This window comes from Heloderma suspectum, chromosome 3 (genome assembly GCF_057233095.1).
Source record: "Heloderma suspectum isolate Gila_16-S chromosome 3, 16-S_ref, whole genome shotgun sequence".
NCBI lineage: Eukaryota > Metazoa > Chordata > Lepidosauria > Squamata > Helodermatidae > Heloderma > Heloderma suspectum.
The window spans coordinates 305,334,992-305,359,686 of NC_139460.1; the positions used below are offsets into that span (position 1 = coordinate 305,334,992).

The 24,695-nt window shown below is 42.7% G+C and overlaps 1 protein-coding gene across 4 annotated transcripts in view; it reads right to left on the minus strand.

Annotated features, from left to right (window-relative positions):
* Positions 1-10,469: 10,469 nt before the first annotated feature.
* Positions 10,470-24,695, minus strand: part of GOLIM4 (golgi integral membrane protein 4) — an 80,305-nt gene continuing 66,079 nt past the window's right edge. For all 4 annotated transcript variants that reach the window (XM_084847460.1, XM_084847463.1, XM_084847461.1 and 1 more), the window contains 3 exons: positions 20,099-20,167; positions 19,180-19,260; positions 10,470-16,461 (listed from right to left, as the gene is read on the minus strand). In XM_084847460.1, coding sequence (XP_084703586.1) covers positions 16,303-16,461; positions 19,180-19,260; positions 20,099-20,167 — 309 coding nt within the window. In that variant the 3' untranslated portion in view covers positions 10,470-16,302. The remainder of the gene's footprint in view (positions 16,462-19,179; positions 19,261-20,098; positions 20,168-24,695) is intronic.

Sequence of the window (24,695 nt, forward strand, 5' to 3'; positions counted from 1 at the left end):
TTCTCAAAACTCAGTGGAGGGTGGTAGCTCCAATGTCTGTGGGGCAGTGAATCCGCTCCGGGATCCACTCAGAACCAGTCAGAACTCTGAAGGAGCTATCCAAGGTGCTCTGCACCAGCCTCCACTGTCAAAACCTCTCTGGACCATTTTAGAGGGACACATGTAGAATCATGGAGTTAGAAGGGACCTTGGAGGTCATTTCATCCAATCCCCTGCTCAGTGCTCGAAGTATCAATATATGAAACATTAGTTTATCTTCTCATATGGCTTGGCTTTGCATATAAAATCTCAATGGAGTGGAATGTGGTAGCTAAGGCTGCAATCCTATATTAATTTCCCTGGGAGTAAGTGGCTTACTTCTGAGTAGACACACACAGGATTATGATGTGCAGTTTCCTGTTGGGATTTGCAGAGGCTGCAGATGCAGGCTGTTCTTCCATTGCAGCTTTTGAGAATTTAATATGAATACCAATGAAAACATTTGAGAACCTGCCTATTTTAATCTAGTGGCAAAACATCCCTATGATTTACAGTCTCCCTTGCTGTAGTATCCTTTTAAGTTCAATGACATCCCAGAGAATTGAGACAGAATTTAATTTTGCCTGTTCCAGATTTTTATATGGTGCTATTTTTTTAAAAGCCCTGTCTGTTTGTTGGTGTGACAGTTCCAGAATAGGCCAGGTCCTGTATTTTATTTCACAGTTATTGGTTGCCTTGCTTCTAGGCCTTGAGTAACTTAGCATTCTGTGATCCTGCTAGATTTCAGTGAAGAGATATGAGGTCAGAGCCAGCAGATGTTAGCATACGGAAAGAACGAGGGTTGCCACTGCATGATAGGCAGAAAGACACAGAAACATAATCTGTAGAATTTCCCCAGAAATGCTTCTCCACGCTGAGAACACTGACTTTCTGTATATGGTAAAGCATGGAGATCTTGCCAGAAAAGAGGCAGTAACTGTAAAAGGAGCTCCACTCTATCAGAGAGGCTCTTGATACATTGGGGAAGGGGCCATGGTTCAGGGATAGAGCACATACTTTGTATGCAGAAGATCCCATCTCCAGAACTTAGTGGAGAAGACCTCAAGTTATGTAGCTGCACATTGGAGTTGGGGTGGCCACTTATGAATCACCAAAAAAGAGGAAATGCATCACCAAAAAAGAGGAAATGCATCACCAAAAAAGAGGAAATGCATCACCAAAAAAGAGGACAGCAATTTTCATAAAATTTGCAAATGCTAATTTATATGTATAGGTGCACATTTGGAAGTAATTATTATATTTGAAATAGAGAGTACATCTCACCAAAGTATGGAAGACTGGCCAGGTGACCTGTGTTTAATCTGCTGTTCAGGTGCTCACTGTTGATGGGCAACAGTTCTTCTAGTTCATCTTTAAACTGGACTTGGACTCAACCGCCCTGTCCATCCTAAAGGAAATCAACCCTGACTACTCATTGGAAGGACAGATAATGAAACTGAAGCTCCAATATTTTGGCCACCTAATGCGAAGAGAAAACTCCCTGGAAAAGACCCTGATGCTGGGAAAGACTGAAGGCAAAAGGAGAAGGGGACGGCAGAGGATGAGATGGCTAGATAGCATCACCGATGCAATGAATATGAACTTGAGCATGCTCCGGGAGAGAGCGCAGGACAGGAAGGCCTGGCGTGCTATGGTCCATGGGGTCACGAAGAGTCGGACACGACTGAACGACTGAACAACAACAACAACAACCTATAGAGGACAGTCCTCTTGCAGCCCTTCAAATAGAGGACTGTCCTCTGTGAAAGAGGATACCAGCTACCCTACATCCCTAATGAAGGCAACATTTCCCAAATCAAGATGCATGGTTAGCTGTTGCATGATAAATTGGCAAGAATACTTTAGGATCACAAAAAAGAAGAGATTTAACTATGAATATAAATTGTCAGTAGGATTCCCTTACATCCCTGGACACAGTATCTCCAGCGATAGCTAGAAAAGACTGGAAAAGCAATCTGCTATTACGAATACAATATTAAAATCCTGTCATAGAAGCCTTTTCCTACTTAAACCTATTATTAAGTGTTGAGTTCTACTTTTTAAATCGCTTTTCCTGCTGGAGTGTTCATAACAGCTGGAAAAGATGAATGAATTAAAGTGGTATTCCCTCAGTGGTTATGATTGGCAACATCTGGGCACATAAATCCATCTGATTTCAATTGGGCAGGTTTGTAAAAAGTTATTTGCTTATTTGCCTGTGGCAAGTAAGAATTGTCTCCATGTCAGGGGACTGGGTAATTTTTTAAACTGGATGAGAATCGGTTCTTTCTTTCTTTTTTTTCATCCTGCTGAAGTGTCACAAATGACTTATTTTATTTAACTTAAAATATTGTTTTATGCTACCTTGCTTGACAACAAGCCGGCAAGGCAGCTAACAAAAGGAAAATTAATGCAGAACAAACATAAGTTAGTGGGCAGTAGTATCCAATGCTGTCACAGCACTAGCACTAATGACATTGCGCTAGTGTAAACCAACAGTAGCGCAATATCATTAGCACTTGCGAGGGAAAGAGGGAAAGCAGTGATTTGCCACCAAATTTCAACAAAATTTTGGCAGCAAATCACCACTTTTCCCCTACGCCTAGCAAGCGCTAATGATGGTGCACTAGCATTGGTTTACGCTAGCACATTATTAGTGCTAGTGCTGTGAAACATTGGATGTCGCCCAGTATCGCAATAAAAACAGGGTTGTTTTTTTCACAAAGAAAAAGAAGTGGTGCCAGTACTCAGCTCTGAAGTGATGACCCCAGGGAGATAACTCCCTTTGGTGTTGCCCTTTTGGAGACAGCCAAGCACCTGCAGTTGCCATGGCGATATTAGTTCCGCAGCAACCAGAACCTGGTGTTTTTCATCCCTGGCTTCTCACTTGGGCAGTTGGGCAGTCTGGGCCTTCCACCTCATCCAAGTGGCAGCAAGCAAGTAAAGGCTATGGGAGGGTACCCTTCCTTAGGGGTAACTGTTACAGCTGCAACTGCTGCTCTTTAAATGGGCCATGGCGACAACAGGGGAATAACCCCAACCATGGCTACCTAGCAACCAAGGCCAGGGAGCACCTCATGTTTAGTCCCAAGGGGGTGGAGCTTCTCCTTATCTGGACAGCTGGACAGTTGAGGATTCCCAGCTTTCCCATTTATTTATTTATTTATTTATTTATTATTTTTAGGCTGCCTTTAAGGGTGAAGCCCTCTCAAGGTGGTGTACAAGATAAAAATGACACAAACTGGACACAATAAAAAAAAAACAGTAAGAACATATTCAATGAAAAATCCATAAAAACAAAGGTTAAGAATAAAAATCAATCAAAACAGAGTCCTTATTGATTTGATCTGATTTGTACCCTGCCTTCCTACCAAGAAAAATGGCACTCAAGGCAGTTTACAATCCTATATAAAACGTTATTAAAACCGTAAAAAAACAAATGCATTAAAACACAATTACAAACGCAACAACAACAACAACAACAGAATAAAAGTCAGTGTAACTAATGAAGGCACTGGGGGGGATAATGAAGATGATGGTGATGACATCTGTCCACCACTTGTACTGTTTTTTGTGGGCAGCTGGGCTAGTAAAAAAAAAAAAAAAGGATGGTAACTGTTTGCAAGGCTGAAACACCGTCTGTGGACACATCGTTTGGCAGTGTTGCAGCCTTTAGTGTCACCTCAGTCCTCAGAACACTTACTGGTTATTATGTCCCACTGGCTTATTTATTATTTACTACATTTATATCCCACCTTTTGTTCCTCCTTAAGGAACCCCAGGCAGTGTACATAATCCTCCTCCTCTCCATTTTATTCTCACAACAAACAACCCTGTGAGGTAGGTTGGGCTGAGAGTCTGTGACTGGCCAAAAGTCACCCAGTGAGTTTCATGGCCCGGTGGGGATGAGAACTCAGATCTCCTGACTCCCAGTCCAGCACTACTGCCACTATACCACACTGGCTTGATTGGAATTGACTTCCATCCAACTTGCTCAGTATCACAACCTCATAGTATAATCCTTAAACACGCCTGTAGCCCAAATTTTGCCTTATTGCAGGGGTTAGGTACCCCATGTAGCCCCAGCCAGCATGGCCAATGGTCTGAGCTGCTAAAAGTTATCATCCAAGAACATATAACGCCCTACCTCTGGCCTATTGCATCTGCAAAAATTGGGACAGGATTGTTCACAAAATTGGAATAGGACTAGTACAATGCCACAACATGTGATGTGATACATTGGCAATGGGGGAAAGTCCTTAGTCCTAGAATCATGGATGTGAGTCTGTGATTAATTTCCCATGTGAGATTCCGTCAGTCTGGAGGTGGCAACCCTATCCGAGAGCCCCCATGTTGTTGTGTAGTTCATGGTATCTGGCCATTAAAATACAAACCCAGTTGTGTTATAAAGTCTTCTGGGTAAACTAGACTGCGCAGTGCACAACAGTATTAAATGTCTGTGCAGATGGGGTGTTAATTGGTGGCTGAATGATCAGTAAACAGAGACGTGTGCAGAGAGCTAGATGGAATCTTGTGGAAATTAGATTTGGCGTCTGTCCAAAACTAAATTATTCTGCTGAAACAACTGCAGGAGGAGGGGGAAAAAAAACACCCACTGCTTACTATTCAAATAAGGAATAGTGTTTTAAGTCTGAAGCCTGTATCTGAAACAAGTTTCAATTAAGCAGTTGTACTTTACTCCATAGTAGCCTCTGTGAAATTAGTTGTCTATTAGTTGTCACTTGCTTCTATGCTCACAGCCAAAGAACCCCTATTCTAGCACACTCTGAAAAAGTGGGGAAAATCCACAGTTACTAATTGTAGATCTCTCTGATTGTGAATAGCAAAGTATATTGAAGAACAAGTGCTCTTGTGATGATCTTTGTCAGCCCTATGGTAGATACTTCTTCAGGGGCTATTCAGGAGTATGTATGGCTCACAATGGAATATGTTCACCACTGATTTTCCAACAGGAGTCCCCTATTTGTTGAATACATGGAAGGTTAATTCTAGAGTTGTTTTCTACAGAGGAAATAGACCTGCTCCCTATGAATGCCCATGAGCCATGTGGTTCTTATGGGGAAGACCATAGCTTGGTGGTAGAGCATCTATGTTGTACACAGAAAGTTGGAGGTTCAGGCCCTGTCACCTCCAGTTAAAAGGCTCAGGTAGCAAATGATGTGAAAGATTGGTGGCAGACCTATCCTAGAGAGTCACTGCTAGTTGCAGACAATACTGGGCTAGATGGATAATCCAGCATGGTATAAAGTAGCCTCCTGTATTTCTATAGTATAAGTTGGTCTTCGTTTGTATCACTTACATGGGAGATGGCAGGTTTGTATGTTCCCCATATTAAACAAAATCATCCCTACCTGAAAACTTGCACTTCAGGAAGAAAAATTTAGCCCCCTCTCTGACATGGTAGTTTACTGCATGTGGGGAGCTTTTCAAAAATGTCTCCCCACCTGTAGTTTGAAGTGATATGGTCAAGAATTCCACCTTCTCAGTTAACCATCTCATTCTGCATGATATGTAGAATGGATTTATGATGCTCCCTGGAGGGAGAAGAGTTTGTTTGGGCAATGTTCACATGAACCGTTGGTTCTAAAGGAGGGGTTATATATTTCTCTCCAAATGGGTCTACCCGAAGTCTGACAAAATCTGGATCCAACCCCATATTTTCAATAGCAGGTCACAGCAGTCTAGTGATTTCTTCAGCATTTTTCAGGAGGTTTTTCCAATTCTGGATGTGCACATTTGTTTACAATGTATAAATAGGTGCATTTATCGATTAACAATGGAAATACTTACAGAATGTCAGGAACCAAACACTCAGAGCAGCTGAACTGTGGTGAGATAAAACATTCCCCATAATTTGCATGACATATAATTTGACTTCAGTTTTCCTGGAAGGAATTCAATATTTTTTTTTGTTGGCTCAGTTTTAGAATTATTCATTATTTTCTCCAGCATCAGCCATTTTTAAAAAAGAGTAAAAATAAATGTGCTGCCACATCAAGTCAAAAACCACACTTACATTTTTATTGGAATTTAAATGTCATTATTGGGTCTTAGCTGAATCCTGGAATATAAAAGAGGTGCTAGCATGCTTCATATTAACTTTAAAGATTTCTGGCTGCTGAGAACAGAAAGCTGGGCAGATACGGATCTTACTGATATTATGGAAGGAAAAACTGGAGCAAATGCATTGATCTATTTAAACATCAATTTTCATCCAGCAGGCTACATTCACTTTAACTGGAGCCAGACCAGTGTTTTTAAAAGTGTTTTTTGTTGTTGTTCAGTTGTTAAATCGTGTCCGACTCTTCGTGACCCCATGGACCATAGCACGCCAGGCTTTCCTGTCCTGCGCTCTCTCCCGGAGTATGCTCAAGTTCATATTCATTGCATCGGTGATGCTATCTAGCCATCTCATCCTCTGCCATCCCCTTCTCCTTTTGCCTTCAATCTTTCCCAGCATCAGGGTCTTTTCCAGGGAGTTTTCTCTTTGTATTTGGTGGCCAAAATATTGGAGCTTCAGCTTCAGTATCTGTCCTTCCAATGAGCAGTCAGGGTTGATTTCCTTTAGGATGGACTGATTTGACCTCCTTGCAGTCCAGGGGACTCGTAAGAGTCTTCTCCAGCACCACAGTTTGAAAGCATCAATTCTTCGGTGCTCAGCCTTCCTTATAGTCCAGCTCTCACAGCCATACGTCACTACTGGGAAAACCATAGCTTTGATTATGCGGACCTTTGTTGGCAAGGTGATGTCTCTGCTTCTTACTATGCTGTCTAGGTTTGCCACAACTTTCCTCCCAAGGAGCAAGCATCTTTCAATTTCATGGCTACAGTCACTGACTGCGGTGATCTTAGAGCCCAAGAAAATAAAATCTGTCACTGCTTCCATTTCTTCCCCTTCTATATGCCAGGAAGTGATGGGGCCAGATGCCATGATCTTTTAATGTTGAGCTTCAAACCAGCTTTTGCACTCTCCACTGTCACCCTCAACAAAAGGCTCTTTAGATCCTCTTCGCTTTCTGCCATTAGGGTGGTATTGTCTGCGTATCGGAGGTTGTTGATAATTCTCCCATCAATCTTAATTCCGACCTGTGATTCATCCAACCTGGCGTTTCTCAAGTTGTACTCTGCATATAAATTAAATAAGCAGGGAGACAGCATGCAGTCTTGTCATTCTCCTTTCCCAATTTTGAACCAATCAGTTGTTCCATGTCTGGTTCTTACTGTTGCTTCTTGACCCTCGTACAGGTTTCTCAGGAGACAGGTAAGGTGGTCTGGTACTCCCATCTCTTTCAGAATTTGCCACAGTTTGTTGTGATCCACACAATCAAAGGCTTTAGCGTAGTCAATGAAGCAGAAATAGACGTTTTTCTGGAATTCTCTTGCTTTCTCCATGATCCAGCGAATGTTGGCGATTTGATCTCTAGTTCCTCTGCCTCTTCGGAACCCAGCTTGTACTTCCGGTAGTTCTCGGTTCACATACTGCTGAAGCCTAGCTTGTAGGATTTTGAGCATCACCTTGCTGGCATGTGAAATGAGCGCAATTGTATGGTAGTTTGAACACTCTTTGGCATTGCCCTTCTTTGGAAGTGGAATGTAAACTGACCTTTTCCAGTCCTGTGGCCACTGTTGAGTGTTCCAAATGTGTTGGCATATTGAGTGCAGCACTTTAACAGCATCATCTTTAGGATTTTAAATAGCTCAGCTGGAATACGGTCATCTCCGCTAGCTTTGTTGTTACTAATGCTTCCTAAGGCCCACTTGAGTTCACTCTCGAGGATGTCCGGCTCAAGTTCTGTTACCGCACTTTCATGGCTATCAGGGACATTAAGATCTTTCCTGTATAGTTCTTCTGTGTATCCTTTCCACCTCTTCTTAATCTCATCTGCTTCTGTTAGGTCCCTGCCTTCTTTGTCCTTTATCATGCCTGTCTTTGCACAAAATGTTCCCTTAATATCTCCGATTTTCTTGATCTCTAGTCTTTCCCATTCTATTGTTTTCCTTGATTTCTTTGCATTGTTCATTTAAGAAGGCCTTCTTGTCTCTCCTTGCTATTCTCTGGAACTCTGCATTACGTTGGATATATCTTCCCCTTTCTCCCTTGCTTTTCGCTTCCCTTCTTTCCTCAGCTTCTTGTAAAGCCTCATCAGACAGCCACTTTGCTTTCTTGCATTTCTTTTTCTTTGAGATGGATTGAGTTGCTGCCTCCTGAACAATGTTACGGACCTCCATCCATAGTTCCTCAGGCACTCTGTATCAGGTCTAATCCCTTAAATCTATTCCGTCCTCACTTTTTTCCCCTCCCACTGACATCCCTGATCAAAGAGATTTTAGAAATTGTACAAAACCCCGCAAAACCTGTTTGATCAGGGTCCATACTGCAAAAAACCCCAAAACCCAAGTGTACATACCATGGGCACCAATAACATTTTCTCTTGCAACACTTTCAATTCTGTGAAAAGTAACTGTGTTGTCTGCAGCCAGGAACAGGTGCTGAGAAGGGGACAGTGTTTGGAAGGCTTAAGGAATAAAGGCTGGAGGAGGGAGATTGGGGACACACACATGCACCCTTATACACACACACAGTGCTCAGGAAGGACTGTGGGCTAAAGGGAAACCAGCTGTGGAAGCCTGGGAGCTAAGGGAAAGGGGAGATATGTACATGGGAGAGAGGTAGGGAACAGCTCAGTGGCCTCTGAGAGGGAAGAGCTGTGTGATGTAGTGGGGTAGGAACTGGGAGTCTGAGGGATGAACAAAAGTCTGCAGAGAAGTGAGAGGAAAATGCTGCTCAGGGCCAAGGAAGATTTCCAAGGAAAATTAGGGGAGGGGAAGCATTTCACAGAATTTCTGCAGGGGGCAGAGAGATTTCCCAGAAGTGCCTTAGGGACTCACCATTGGTAGTAGAGTAGCACAGGTGGTTTGTTTTGGTTTGCTGCTGCAGCCGTTGTAATTGTGACAAAAGCAGTCACTGGGATTGCAACCTGACCACCATTTTGCACCTATCATAATTCTGGAACATTCTGGGTGGGGGGAATGGTGGTAGACGATATTCAGAGGAAATCCTATGAAGTGACCTCCTTTTCTTCTCAACCCCTCTAGAAAAATCTGATATTCTCCGAGAAAAAGAAACGCCTTCTGAGAAATTACATCCAACTCTAGTTTTCCTTTCATCAAACTTCAGGATTTGGGTCCCTATACAATTCTCTTTTATACTCCCCACATACTAATTAACCCCCCACAGGCTAATTAACCCGCCACTTCCCTAGATAGCAACTACGCCAATTTGTAAGAGTTTAAGACTGCCACCTTCCTCGTCAGCCTTTAAACTTCCCTAACATGCTGGTGGCATCACTTTTATTAGAATAGCTCAAAAGAAGCCCCAAACCCAAAAAATCAAAATGCAACAGAGGTCAGCAGAACATGGTGAATGAGGTGTTAAGTTTGCAGAAAAGAGTATGGAGGGGTGCTGATAAATCTTCAAAATACAGCTAGAGTTGACTTAAGAGAGCAAGGATCAGTTGATCTTCATCAAATACGGAGAAGACGAGATATAAATAGAGTCAAACATAAAAAGATGAAGTGTTGACATCAGGCAGAACTGTTGAGTAAGAAAGGTAGAAGAGTGAAATAGATTTCCTAAGCATATGGTGGTTCCTTTATTGTAGATTTTTAAAAGACCAAAAAAGCATGGATTAGTGGATGCAACCCCTGAAATGCAAGGTTGAGTGAAAAGCCTCTGAGGCTGACCTCTAGCCATGAAACCTAGCTCTAGTTGTATGTTGCACATACTAGCAGCTGTAGAGGGAGATATACATCCCTCTTCATATCAAAATCTGCACCCAGTCAATTAGTTCAATGGGGTCCAGACCAGGGGAACATCAGAATACAGCTGGGGGCTACATCTGCATCAGCTGTACATGCATTAACATGCTTCTGCATATGGATCTCCATTGCTAAAGTAGTACACATAGGTATAACAGTACCCATCACTGGAGGTGGTGGTCCATAATCCTTTAACAAGGTAGGATAGGTTTGCACAGGAATAAATTCAATCGGTGGCCCCAAAACATTCCTGCCAGCTCAATCACATTTGTTTTGGAGATTTAGCTACCTTTTTACCTTGTTTGATGTAGAGTGGAGTGTAATTAAAATCTGCACAGAATACACGAACAGATTTTGGTTCAATAAATGATTCTTTTTCTTGACCATTAGTCATTGTTTATTTTTTCAGCTTTGCTCTAGTATTACAGCAGACATAGCGAAGATGATTCGCATGTGTGCAATTTCTGACTAGAGTCAAAACTGAAAACTTGAATTCCTTGACTGTAGTTTTTATTCATTCACTCCGAGAACAGACACAGCTGAGAACTGCCACCAGAACAACAGCAAAGAGAGAAAGAGAACCACCACAAACTAAAGAAGCTTTTACCTTATATTCTATCTTTTATTGGTCACCCCCAAATATGCCTCAGAATAATTAAATACTGTCCCATGGCATTAAAAATACACACAAAAATGTATCAAAATATTTGTATTCCAAAGATTATGTACATATTATACACTTTACATATATAACTGTAAACAGGTATAGTTTCTCCTCCCACACATAATATAAACCCTTTTTGTAGCAATTAGAAAACCCCAAATCTGCATGGACACACACTGTCCAATGAAATGTTAAGAGGTTACTTTAAAAAAACTACATAAAGAAATATTTCAAAACATCTACAAAACCAAATTATCATTAGGTTAATACAAAACGAATTATATTACATTCCTATAAAAAGGTAAAGTAACAAAAACCTTCAATTATGGATCTTAGGTGGTTTCTTAAAGTGGAAAGTCAGGGAGAGATTTTCCATAATTTGTCTCCTTGCTTTGTCTCCTTTGGCGGAATACGGTGCAATTCTCCACCCAGCTGAACAGTGCTTTGTGCCCCCAAGAGAGGTTCAGGAAGGTTCTGTGGCTAGTCTCTGGATGTGCAATGGAGGACTGCACTGAGATCACAAAGAATTCAAACTCCCTAGGCTTACAAGAAACCTTTCCCACACTGATCTGCCTGCCACAGAAACCCTCTACATTTATTGCTGAACATCTTATCACTGCAGAGGAATCTGGCTTGCACTTTCACTGCCAAACTGTAGGCAGCTCTCAGGGTCAAAACCACCTCCATACAATGTATGGCCGACCATCTCCAGGAGAGAATCGCATGAAAGGCACGTGCAACACGGCTTGCCCATGAATACAGGCTCCACGATGCAGCGGCAAATCTCATGAGCCCACCATGATTACAGAAATTGCAGCATGACCCCAGATGCTGAGGGAGAGGTATACACTGCACGTCTGCACATGGCTGAGAACAGAGTCCAAAGAACACAGTTCAAGGATTGGTGCCATAACGGAACAGGGGAATGGGTTATAATGCACTACAACTTCATCACCAAGGTGCCTACTTTCTGGACAGTCTCCTGTGAACTGTTGCCCATCTCCTGCCCTCCTGGTAATATAGTATTACAGATTGGCATGCACAGCACGTTTCATAAGGAAACAAGGACAGGCATTACTTTCATTACTATTATTGTGGTTACTTTAAGATTGTGGGGGGAATGGAAGCATCAATAGAAGCATAAAAAGGCACTAGACAAGGTAGTCTGGTTACCAGTTCCCATTCTCTGGGACGATTCGAGTTAGCCCTTGAAAAGTCAAATAATAATTATGCAAACAATACAAATATCATGCACCAAGGATGGGAAACCTTAGGGCTGGGGCCAAATCTGGCTGTCTGAGGTTTCCCAGATGGCCATACCCCCTTCCCCTGGCACCACCCCCATGACCCCAACCACTGACCGTTTGGTGGTTTCCTGGCTTTTGTGTAGTTTCTCCCGCATTCTAAAAAGCTGAACTCACTCTCATAAGGCTTCACTACCAGCAGCTTTAAGCTAGAATATGCTGATATTTTGTATTTTTGGCCCTGCCCTTTTGCCTTTTCCCCTGCCCCCTTTGCCTTCGGCCCTACCCACCACTGGAATGCGGTCCCTGAGAGCTTCTCTAAAAACGAACTCAGCCCTTGGGATCAAAGAGGCTCCCCACCCCTGCTGTACACCATGGGGTGCGCAGCATAAATGCCAAGTATGGTCCTCCATCTTCACCCTTACAGGAGATGGTTTAGAACGGCACTTGGGGCAGTTAAAGTCTTATATCCTTCATGAAGCCAGGAAAGCACTCCCCATTTGGGGGGTCAGCTTTACTGCTGCTAGGTAGATCTTTACCAAAATGATAAGCGCATTTTCCCTTGCTTGGAAAGTATCAGGAGCACTGAGTACCAGGCCTCTGTGGTTTTGCCACATTTTGAACAAAAAGCAATCTCTAACATGATACTGAACTGAGTGGATGTTTACAGATCACATACTGTCAGGTTACTTTTTCTTCACATTCTTTTTGTTCTTCTGCCAAACATAATATTACATTTTGAGATAAGAGGACCATAATCTTGTATCACTTTTTCCCACTCCCTGTGGAAGAACTCATTTCCCACCAGGAGAACCCACGCAGCTCTGGGTCAACTAGACATCACGTTACTTATTTATTTATTTATTGCATTTATACCCCGCCTTTTTTCCTCTTGCAAGGAACCCAAGGCGGCTGACATTATCCTCCTCCTCTCCATTTTATCCTCACAACAACAACCCTGTGAGGTGGGTTGGGCTGAGAGTCTGTGACTGGCCCAAAGTCACCCAGTGAGCTTCCATGGCCAAGTGGGGACTAGAACCCAGATCTCCCAGCTCCTAGTCCAACACTCTTGCCACTACACCACACTGGCTCTTACTTACTTACTTACACACTGGCACGTTACTTATGTAACGTGCAGCTCTCTTTCTTGTTTTCTTTAGTCTAAAGTAATCTTCCCCAACCTGGTGCCCAAGTCGTAGTCCAAAATATCTGGAGGCCACCAGGTTGCGGAGCGCTGGTCTAAAGCAAGCACACAGGGAGGGGAGGTTTAATCCTTCCTTCCAAAAATTCTCCCACCTCCACACAGCACTTAGAAAAATAAAAAAAACTTCCACTGGTGCCAATGGAGACTTTTTAAACTGCCACACAGAGGAGGGGGAATTTTGGGAGGGAAGGATGAAACCTCTGCTCCTCACACACAGTGGTCCTGATCTATCTCCCCAACATGCTAGTTTTGTGGGGGGAGTTATGTGAGAAGCATTTGGTCATATAAGCCCATACCTGTAGTTTGAATCAGTACAGGCCAGACACAGATTTACACCCCCAGCGCCAAACTAGCAGAGATGGCGGGACATCTGTGACTAGATCTCCCATCTTTTTAACAAAATGGTAAACATGGCCACACATGGGGCCTGATTTGGATTAGGGCTGCTGTGTTGGTGAAGGGGTAATTTAACCCTCACTCTAAACCTCGTTCCTTTCAAGGTGCTACTTCCCTGCAGGGAGAATATAGAGGTACCATAGAGGTATCAGTGAGAACCAGGCCATAGTCAAATTCTGATATTGCAGTAGACAGTTGCTGTATTGCAGCAGATGAACAATTGTTGAAAAGCGTAACATGTATTGGCCAGGTTGGCAGTGCTCTTTAAGGCCCGTATAGACTGCATAGCTTGTTTATATCAGACTCAAAACTTTGGCACACCTCGCAGCACAAGCAATCCTGCTGCAAACAATAAGAGGGCATAGATTCTTATGCACAAGCCAGGGCAAGGATACAGCCCATTTTCTCAGTCCCCGAGAGCACCGCTTAGCTTTCAGCACAACAGACGTCTGTTACACGCCCCTTCCAGTTTTCCTGGATCAGATGCACAATGGCTTTTCTGCATTCGCTGAGCTGTTTAGGACGTCAAGGAGGCCATTACAGGGGAGCTTCAGGATGCATTCAGGTCAGGTTACTGGAGGTAGTGTTGTGGTGGAGACAATAAGCTGGGAAGGCTCTGGTTAAAAATTTCATGTTAGCCATGAATTCACTGGACGTAGCAATGTACAGATTCTGTTAAATCTGTTCCGTCCATGTTTTGCGAGTTGCCAGGCATCTTTCATTCCATTGTCTGCTCACTGACGGAATCAATTTTTTCTCAGTTTCACAATGGAAAGTGCACACTTGTGCAAATGTGAATTTCCAAAAATGTGTATTTGTGCACATGTGCAAATCCTCATCTGCATTTTCACACTTTATCCTATGGGGATGGGAGTGGGGAATGCACATTTTCATTTGTTTTGTTCTTATTATTTGTGTTTCTGTACGACTAAATTTGCGTACCATTCGAAAAGTTACAAAATGGTCTGCAAGTCTATGCCAGTCAGAAAAAGCTGGTCTACTGAGGAATCCACAGTCAGATCCATAAAAATCCGAACTCATTTGAATCCACTGCATATTCCTCCAACATCTCTAACTGGAGGCCACTGAAAACTATAACACTGCCCAATCCTTAGCTATGGCTAAGGAATCAGACACAGCCTGATAGCTTCTTTTCCTCCCCACCTCCAGGCCTCTGTATTCCTGTTCATGAATTTAACACCCCACCTTCCTAACCAGGATTTGAATCTTGGATTTAAAGTTGGTTTTAAATCCTAGTCAGGAGTGAACTATGGTTAATATCAGTGCAGCCATAACAACTGACTATGATTGAGGCCAACAGTAGAAGGCTGGGGAAGGGGAGAGTGTATGCGCAAGAGGGGAAGGACTGAAATGGGTAGCCTTCAGCCAGCCACCTTCTCTCAATATTACCCATTTGAAATAAAGGGACAATAACACTAGTCTACCTGACAAGGCTGTTGTAAGGATCACTGAGATAACATATGTGAAGCATTTTGAGCCCTTAAGAAAGCACTATATAAAACAGTCCCAAAAAAATGAGAAAGCAACCCCATGCAACTTTTTATGAAATATGCAATGTTTTTAAAAAAAACCCATGTGACTGCATCTTCCAGTTATGTCTGGCTGATGATAAACAAACCAGATGTAAAACTGCTTCACCTACTGATATCATCTTTTGAACTAGAAGGGATAGGGGAAATGGGAGGGGGTCCCTAACAGCACAATCCTAAGCATGCTTATCCAGAAGGAAGTCCCACTGTTTTCAATGGTATTTTTGCAGCTTGAGACAGTGAAAGACCAAGGCCAATCAAAGACCAAGGACAGATCTATCTTCACATGGCAACTAATCTTGGGGTTAACATATGTTGCCTGTCTACAAACATCTAACCGGGCTATACATTTCAATGGCCTAAAGTAACTCTTTACTCTGACACCTCTTCACACACACACTGCTGCTTTGCCTCATGGCGCAACCCCCACTTAGAATCATAGAATAGTAGTAGTAGGGTTGGAAGGGGCCTACAAGGCCATCGAGTCCAACCCCCTGCTCAATGCAGGAATCCAAGTCAGAGCATCCCTGACAAATGGCTGTCCAGCCTCGTCTTGAAGGCCTCCAGTGTGGAAGAGCCCACCACCTCCCCAGGTAATTGGTTCCATTGTCGTAATGGTTCCATTACGACAATTACGACATTGTCGTAATTGGTTCCATTGTCGTAACTTGGCTGCGATGTGTGCATTAAATGCTACAGCTGCATGGATGGGGCTAACTGTTTGGATCTATCCAAGCCTATTATCACCTTCCTGATAGGGAGCGCAACAACTGGGTGTGAAAAACCCAAACAATCAGTGTGCCTTGAGCGTATGCGGAAAGGTCCGGAAACACTGCCATTTTAAGCATGGTAACTCAGAGGCTGCCAGGCACCCCTTATGTTGTCACTGCAGAAAAGATACGGGCCAAATCCATTCAAATCAAAATTAACCTGTGGTAAGGCTCCAGCGTGGTCAGGATCATAGAGCAGAGTATATGACTGAGATACGGGTGCAACACATCATCCAACTCCTCCTCAAATTCCTGGCTCAGGCACTAGTTTTGTTGTGTGTGTGTGTTTTCTGAAGCAAAAGGCTGATCGCTATTTCGACAATGCCACACAGATTTAAGATGAAACTCATCTCCAAACTTTTAAAAAGAACCTTAATGTTTATAAAGGGAAAAATGGGGATGGGGACGGGACCACCTTGTCTTCTATTTGTTTTTGTCACATACTATCTTGTATAAAAGGAATGCTAATCTAAAATATCGTATTCATATAAATGCACAAGAACACCCAATAGAAAAATTTAAAATATATCTTCATTTTTAAAAAGTTAATTCTGTCTTTCTCTAGCCCCCCGCCCTTTTTTGCAACCTTTTTTTCATTTTTCCAAGCAGCCCAGAATTACATCTCCCCTCGTCTATGGGCTTTTGCTGCCACAGCACCACCTTCCTCCTCTTCCTCTTCCTCCTCCTCATAGTTGTCATCATGACCTCTTTTCTGATGGGTTTCTTCTTGAATTTCTTGCTCTTGATCTGCAGCTTCACTCATTTTCTCTTCAGCCTGGAAACAGAGAGGAGAGGAGGGATGGGATTCAAGAACAAAGATAACAATAGGGAAAATTATTATTCAGCTTCTGAAATATATATTTCATGGGTAAAACTGGATTTTTATAGCACCTGCTAACAGCAAAATATTTTTTTTAAGAAAACCTCACACACACGCATCACAGAGTCAGAGGTGCTGGCAGAGAATAAAACAGAATTGTTGTGCCACTGCAAGCTGTTGAAATTCTATGATTAGTAAAGCCTCGAACTTGAGTAGCAGCCTGAGCTGATCCTCTGGGCATTGTTCGCTGGGGAAATGCAACCACAGAATTGTGATGAAACAGTCTTAAGGGTCCTTTTCTACTTAGCAGAGCTGGAGCGACATACTGTGCTAAGTACAAAAGGGCCCTCAAGACTCCTTCAATCCTTCTGCTCACCCCCCACCCCCAAACCCAGAATTCGGTGAGGTGTTGGCTGATTAAAACATTAAATATGTCTAATATAATCATATATTATTTGACCCAAATCAAATATTGTCAAGTCTTCTAGAAAGTCAAGAATGCCCTACTTTAAGTGGCAGCATATGGTTTTCATTGCATCATGAGGTCATCTCATAGGAAGAGTAAGCAGGCCAGCTGCTTGCTCCTCAGCCTTGGAGCAGTCAGGGCCCACACACAAACACCCCCCTCTCATTTAGAAGGCAATCCGTGCCCCAGGAACCCCATTTGGAGAGGGACTGCCCATTCCCCTTCCGAGGATGTGCATTATCTCTGAACTGGAACAACCCCAGAAACAAATACACACACACACACACTCACATTCATGACAGTGGCACACATCACAACTGCTACCGCTCAGGAACACCACCAAGACTAGCTGCGTTTACTGCAAGGAAGAAGGAGCTGCTAAGTGACTCAGCTCTATAGGGGCTCCTCCCCATTTCCCCCTTCTTGTTGTGGAATGAAGCGCCCTGCAGGAAGTTTCCCATCTCAAGGACTTAACTGCAATAGCAAGGAACTGTGGCAGGACTGAGCGAGTGCCTTGTGAGAGAACAGGGAGAACGTGACGATCACTCCCCTGCCCCCTTTCTGTTGTTGCTGCCACTGCTGATACCCTGGGAGACCCTCAAAGGCCCATCTCAGCGAACTGACTGCAGGTGCTTCGTTCCCCAGCAGATGAGGGGGAGGCGGTGACAGGAGCGTCAGTGGAGTGGCCAGCCAGTGTCTGCAGCATATACCAGAGTTCAATTTGCTGCTCTGCTACAGGCACACGTACATTCAAGCCTCTTTTTGATAAGGGGTCTCTGTGAGGCACTGGAACCTTCTGGAAGGCAGTCCATTTTGACCTCATTGTGTTTCTTTGTTGTTAGTGTTCTAATACTGTAAAACTTTAGATGCCTGACTATCATTTGATAATAACTGATAAAGTTGGTTTAGTTCTTGTTGTTTTTACTGGTCATATGCCAACCCCATCTGAAATAATTCCCTAAACCATATGGGGGCTTCTCCATTAGCTCAAGGACAGCAAGGCTCATGGTTACAGCTGACCCAGAACAGAGGATGGACTGGACTGAATCAAATGCTAGATGAATGGTAACAATGACCTCCAAGTTGGAAAAGCATTCTATTGAGGAGAAGGCTGCTGGCAAATGGGAACAGTTTTAGACAGATGTGGATAATGGAATTAATGCCCAGTTAAGGTTAAAGGTAACCTATTACTAAAAGGTAACCTATGAGCTCCTGAGCCATGTTCAGGGTTCTGTTGTTAACATACAAAGCCCTAAATAACTCAGGACCAGGGTACCTTGCAGACCGCCTTCCCATATATGTACCCAGCCAACTTATCATATCTTCAGAAGAGGCCTTGCTGGCCATTCTATAGCCAGTGGAATGCCGCCAAGTTCCATCTCAAAAATGGGCCCTTCTCAGTAGTGGTGCCCACCTTTTGGAACACAGTCCCCAGTGCAGGAGGCAGAAAATATGGCGAGTTTTAAACACCTCAGGAAAGCATACCTATTGACGCAAGATTTCCCTGGCTCGTAATTGATTATCCTGACGCTGCTCCATTTTATTGTTTCTTTTTATTTATTTGTTTTTGTTGCAGTAGTCTTAATAGTTTAATAACAGTGTATTTTAACAGTGATTTAAATTTTTTTGCATGCAAGTCACTTAAGAGGTTTTATATTAAGCAGTATACAAGTAGCATTAATAATCATAAATAAATCCATTTCTCCATTCAGGACAAGGAAACAACCGTCTGGGGCCGTAACAGCAACGCTCATGCTATGTGTCTCCCTAATGGTTCCTTTGTCAGGACTCATGCTGATTTCATGGCAACATAATTTCCAATTACTTCTTGAATTCTATTAATATAAAAGTGTTGCATTATTTATTTTATGGAACTTGTCTCTGTCACTTTTGTAAAGCTCAGAAAAGCTGATGTGGAGGTTATCCCATCCAAGTATTGACCAGGCGAAGACCTGCTTAGCTTTAAAGCTGTAACAGTATCATGTGCCCTCAGACCATTCTCTGCATCATTGCCTAGTACCTGAGCTATGCTAGTGCCTGGACCATGGCCCCAGAAGCATGGCAGTTAAGAGGACTAACCAAAGGCCCACTGCCCAAGGTCCATAAAACCTTTGAACCAGGATCATATCCACAGAAAAGCGCCTCCTTGGCCTGCTATGTCTCCCATGCCCACCCACCGTTGAGCATTCCATTTATGCAGTACCTACATTATCATTGTTTTCGCCATATGGTTCTTCACCGTTGTGTTCCAGCTCCCTCTTCTTCTCTTCAGTCAGATCTCCCTGGGCCTGCAAGGAACAGTTGTGGGGAAAGCAAGAACCTATTAAAAGCCACTGTGATTTATGGCAACCTTTAGAGACATACCTTTGCAATGCAAAGTACAGGAGGAAAACACTTTATTTTTCTTCAAAAGTTTGCCAAAGTACTTTGACATGGAGAAGGATAGGAATTTTCTCTTCACAATTTCTGGAATATGACTATGACTATTCCCCAGGCACAACAGCTTCGGGCAGTTGTGCCTGCTTTATTCCATGTCCTCTATCCGATATTCTTTATGGTGGCAGAGAGGACAGGACTGTTTTTCTTTTGAGGGCCACATTCCCTCAAGAATAATTTGTTGTTGGGGGGAGGAGGGTGTCACATGCTGACTGGGCCAGAGCCAAAAGTAAGGCAAGCCACCACTTTTCTCTCTTTCTGCCACCCCCTTTTCTCTCTCGCTTTCTCTTCCTGACACCCCCTTCACTTCCCCTCTTCCATCCCACCCTGCAGGCTGTCAGGGAGAGACAGATCGCTCTTGCTCGTGGTGTGAACTGATTGCTTGCCGAGGGCTTTTGAAATTAGTCTGAGGGCCACATGAAACTAGTCCGAGGGCCGCATATTGCCCACCCTTGCATGTGTGGACTATCCATTATGTCTAGAGAATCATGTTCCTTCCAGACTCAAGAATATAAAAGTGTGCTGACACTTACAGGCTGTTCATTTGGCTATTCTCCATGTTATTTATATATTATATTTTTATCCCACACGTCCTCTAAGGACTTCAGGGTGCATACATTCCCACCCCCACCCATTTTAACAACACAGTGAAGTAGGTTCGACTGAGAAATGTGCCGTTGGATTATTTACCTCTTCCTCTCCCTCTTCCTGGTATTGCTCATCGACATTGTCTTCTTGCTGATCAGGGTTACCCACCATCTGCAGATGAATCAAACAGATGCCACAGTTAATGTCCCTGCTGTTGCAGCATACACTGAAGAATGTGCATGATTTTATTTAAAATCGGTTCTAGGATCAGGCATATCTATAGACAAGCTGCTGAATGACAAGCACCCAAGTCTGAAAGCTTACATTTCACCAAGGGCCTATCCAGACATGAAACAGCCAGTCTTTTAACCTTGGTTAAAAGATCAGGAACGGGTTAAAAATCCCCCTCTCCATAAATCATACTGGTTCCATACATGGTAAGCACTGATGATGTGGACAATTATATGCTGTGGATAATTATATGCTGATTATTTCCATATATTCTGGAAATGTGGAAAAATCAGGGCATGTTGTTGTTCAGTACTATTTGTTATCGAACAATTTACTAGATATTAACCTCCATATTAACCTTTGAGAATTTTCTGAAATTTAAAAGAAGGTATTGATAATAATGATCTCAAAATGTTTATAAAACTATCTAAAGCTGCTATCTAGCAGCTGCTGCTGGAAAAACAGGATGTTCCCCACCCCACCCCTTTTACCAGATTGGGTTTTTTTTATATTCATTATAGGGAAAATCAGATGTATGAAGATATCTATGTGAAGAAATCGACGGTATTTTTCACTTTGTGGAATATGTTCCAGGATAATGTTCTCCCTTATTCCTTTCCAACCATGATTTGAAAGCTGGCATAGTCTTTAAAGGGCATGATAAAGGACAAAGAAGGCAGGGACCTAACAGAAGCAGATGAGATTAAGAAGAGGTGGAAAGGATACACAGAAGAACTATACCGGAAAGATCTTAATGTCCCTGATAGCCATGATAGTGCGGTCATGGAACTTGAGCTGGACATCCTAGAGAGTGAAGTCAAGTGGGCCTTAGGAAGCATTTCTAACAACAAAGCTAGCAGAGATGACAGTATTCCAGCTGAGCTATTTAAGATCCTAAAAGATGATGCTGTTAAAGTGCTGCACTCAATATGCCAACACATTTGGAACACTCAACAATGGCCACAAGACTGGAAAAGGTCAGTTTACATTCCACTTCCAAAGAAGGGCAATGCCAAAGAGTGTTCAAACTACCGTACAATTGCGCTCATTTCACATGCCAGCAAGGTGATGCTCAAAATCCTACAAGCTAGGCTTCAGCAGCATGTGAACCGAGAACTACCGGAAGTACAAACAGCGTTTCGAGGAGGCAGAGGAACCAGAGATCAAATCGCCAACATTCGCTGGATCATGGAGAAAGCAAGAGAATTCCAGAAAAAAAGTCTATTTCTGCTTCATTGGCTACGCTAAAGCCTTTGATTGTGTGGATCACAACAAACTGTGGCAAATTCTTAAAGAGATGGGAGTACCAGACCACCTTACCTGTCTCCTGAGAAACCTGTACAAGGGTCAAGAAGCAACAGTAAGAACCGGACATGGAACAACCAATTGGTTCAAAATTGGGAAAGGAGTACGACAAGGGTGTATATTGTCGCCCTGCTTATTTAACTTATATGCAGAGTACATCATGAGAAACGCCGGGATGGATGAATCACAGGTCGGAATTAAAATTGCGGGGAGAATTATCAACAACCTCAGATACGCAGACGATACCACCCTAATGGCAGAAAGCGAAGAGGATCTAAAGAGCCTCTTGCTGAGGGTGAAAGTGGAGAGTGCAAAAGCTAGTTTGAAACTCAACATTAAACAAACTAAAATCATGGCATCTGGCCCCATCACTTCCTGGCATATAGAAGAGAAAGAAATGGAAGCAGTGACAGATTTTATTTTCTTGGGAAAAGATCACCACAGACAGTGACTGTAGCCATGAAATTAAAAGACGCTTGCTCCTTGGGAGGAAAGCTATGGCCAACCTAGACAGCATAGTAAGAAGCAGAGACATCACCTTGCCGACAAAGGTTCGTATAATCAAAGCTATGGTTTTCCCAGTAGCAATGTATGGCTGTGAGAGCTGGACTATAAGGAAGGCTGAGCGCCGAGGAATTGATGCTTTCGAACTGTGGTGCTGGAGAAGACTCTTACGAGTCCCCTGGACTGCAAGGAGGTCAAATCAGTCCATCCTAAAGGAAATCAACCCTGACTGCTCATTGGAAGGACAGATACTGAAGCTGAAGCTCAAATATTTTGGCCACCTAATGCGAAGAGAAAATTCCTAGAAAAGACCCTGATGCTGGGAAAGATTGAAGGCAAAAGGAGAAGGGGACGGCAGAGGAGGAGATGGCTAGATAGCATCACTGATGCAATGAATATGGACTTGAGCACACTCTGGGAGAGAGCGGAGGACAGGAAGGCCTGGCGTGCTATGGTCCATGGGTTCACGAAGAGTTGGACATGACTGAACGACTGAACAACAACAACATAGTCTTTAAAAATACAATTGCTGAATATTTATTGTTTAAAAGGGGTTTTATCTGTCTCTCCATGTATATAAATTGGTCTTCGTGGCACAAATGACTAAAGGAACTTTTTATGTCTTAGGAGAATCAATATTTATGTGCATTTTATAAGTGAAATGAGATTTTATATTAATGTTAATTTTTGCAATAATTACAAAAAATAAAGATCAGGAAACAGGGCTGCAGGATTGTAGACTTCCCATTCTTTTGATGTCCCTGCCCCTACACACACACACTGTAGTTAAGAGTTATATATCAGCAACAACATCAGCCATGGTTAAAGCTAACCAAGGTACTCTCATATCCAGGATTTCAACGTCAGGTTTAATTCATTGATTTAATTATGTAATGAATACCGCACATTTCTACCTGAACGTAAATAAGGTTTACAAGTTTTCTTTGATTGAACAGTAAACAATAAATCAAAACCAATAATTTAAAAGCAATAGTAAATACCGCTATAAGAGAAGGCAATGTAAGATCACAATGTAATCTTATTCATGTCTGCTCAGAAGTAAACCCCACCAAGTTTAATGCAACTTACTCAAGGTAAGTGTGTATATGACTGCAGCCTTGGAGACCTCCCCACAAGGATGTCCAGAGACAGCACTGTTTTTAGCGTTTGTCTGAACACGGACAATGAAAGGGAAGGGGCTGTCGCTCAGTGACAGAGCACATGCTTTGCAAGTTTTCATGCAGAAGGTCCAAGTTTTAATTCCTGCATCTCCGGGTGAAGAGCCGCTGCCAGTCAGCGTCGACAACACAGGGCTAGGTGGACCAACGGTCCGACTCAGTATAAGGCAGCTGCCTAAGTTCCTAAGGTAAGTCTTTTAAAGCTTGTTTAAAAAGGTCCTGGTTATAGGGGAGCCATGGTTAGCCTTAACCACAGTAAACACTGGTGTCAGTGCAACAGTTCAATGTAGCTGCACACACAGAGAGGAATTTGTACCCATGAAAAGAGAGAGTGCATAATCCCATAGCTCACTCCCAAATTCTTGATTTAGGTTACAAAAATGACCCATGTTATATCTACAAACATAGAATAGTAGGGTTGAAAGGGGCATATAAGACCATCGAGTCCAACCCCCTGCTCAATGCAGGAATCTAAGTCAAAGCATCCCTGACAGGTGGCTGTCCAGCTTCATTCTGAATGCCTCCAGTATGGGAGAGCCCACCACCTCCCTAGGTAATTGGTTCCATTGTCGTATGGCTCTGATATCAGCCCCAAGAAGTTTTTTATACTATCTTGGCTTTCATTTTGAATAACTCGTATTTCAAAACCTCACAAAACAGAGTTTCATACATAAAACCCTAAATTTTCAGATATTCAGAGCTCTGTTATGCAGCTCCCTCTCCAAGGAGCTCTGCCAAAGTATTAAACTACATTTTTAGTAGACACTGCAAAACATTTTGTTCAAGAAGCCTTCTAGCAATTTAGTAAATTGAGCTATATTATTTGTTGCTGTTTTTCTAAAAGCAGATATACAGTTTTATTATGCTTTATGGACGTTTTGAAAGGGGCATATAAGACCATTGAGTCCAACCCCCTGCTCAATGCAGGAATCTAAGTCAAAGCATCCCTGACAGGTGGCTGTCCAGCTTCATTCTGAATGCCTCCAGTATGGGAGAGCCCACCACCTCCCTAGGTAATTGGTTCCATTGTCGTATTGCTCTGATATCAGCCCCAAGAAGTTTTTTATACTATCTTGGCTTTCATTTTGAATAACTCGTATTTCAAAACCTCACAAAACAGAGTTTCATACATAAAACCCTAAATTTTCAGATATTCAGAGCTCTGTTATGCAGCTCCCTCTCCAAGGAGCTCTGCCAAAGTATTAAACTACATTTTTAGTAGACACTGCAAAACATTTTGTTCAAGAAGCCTTCTAGCAATTTAGTAAATTAAGCTATATTATTTGTTGCTGTTTTTCTAAAAGCAGATATACAGTTTTATTATGCTTTATGGACGTTTTGGTTTTATATGTTCACCAGCGGCTTTCAAATTCCACTAGAGAAGGTGGGATAACACATTCTGAGGGAATCCAGCAATAAAGTTTGCCTTCAAATTCAACCATTTAAAATGTAGCACACTCAACATTTTATTAAATAAAAAT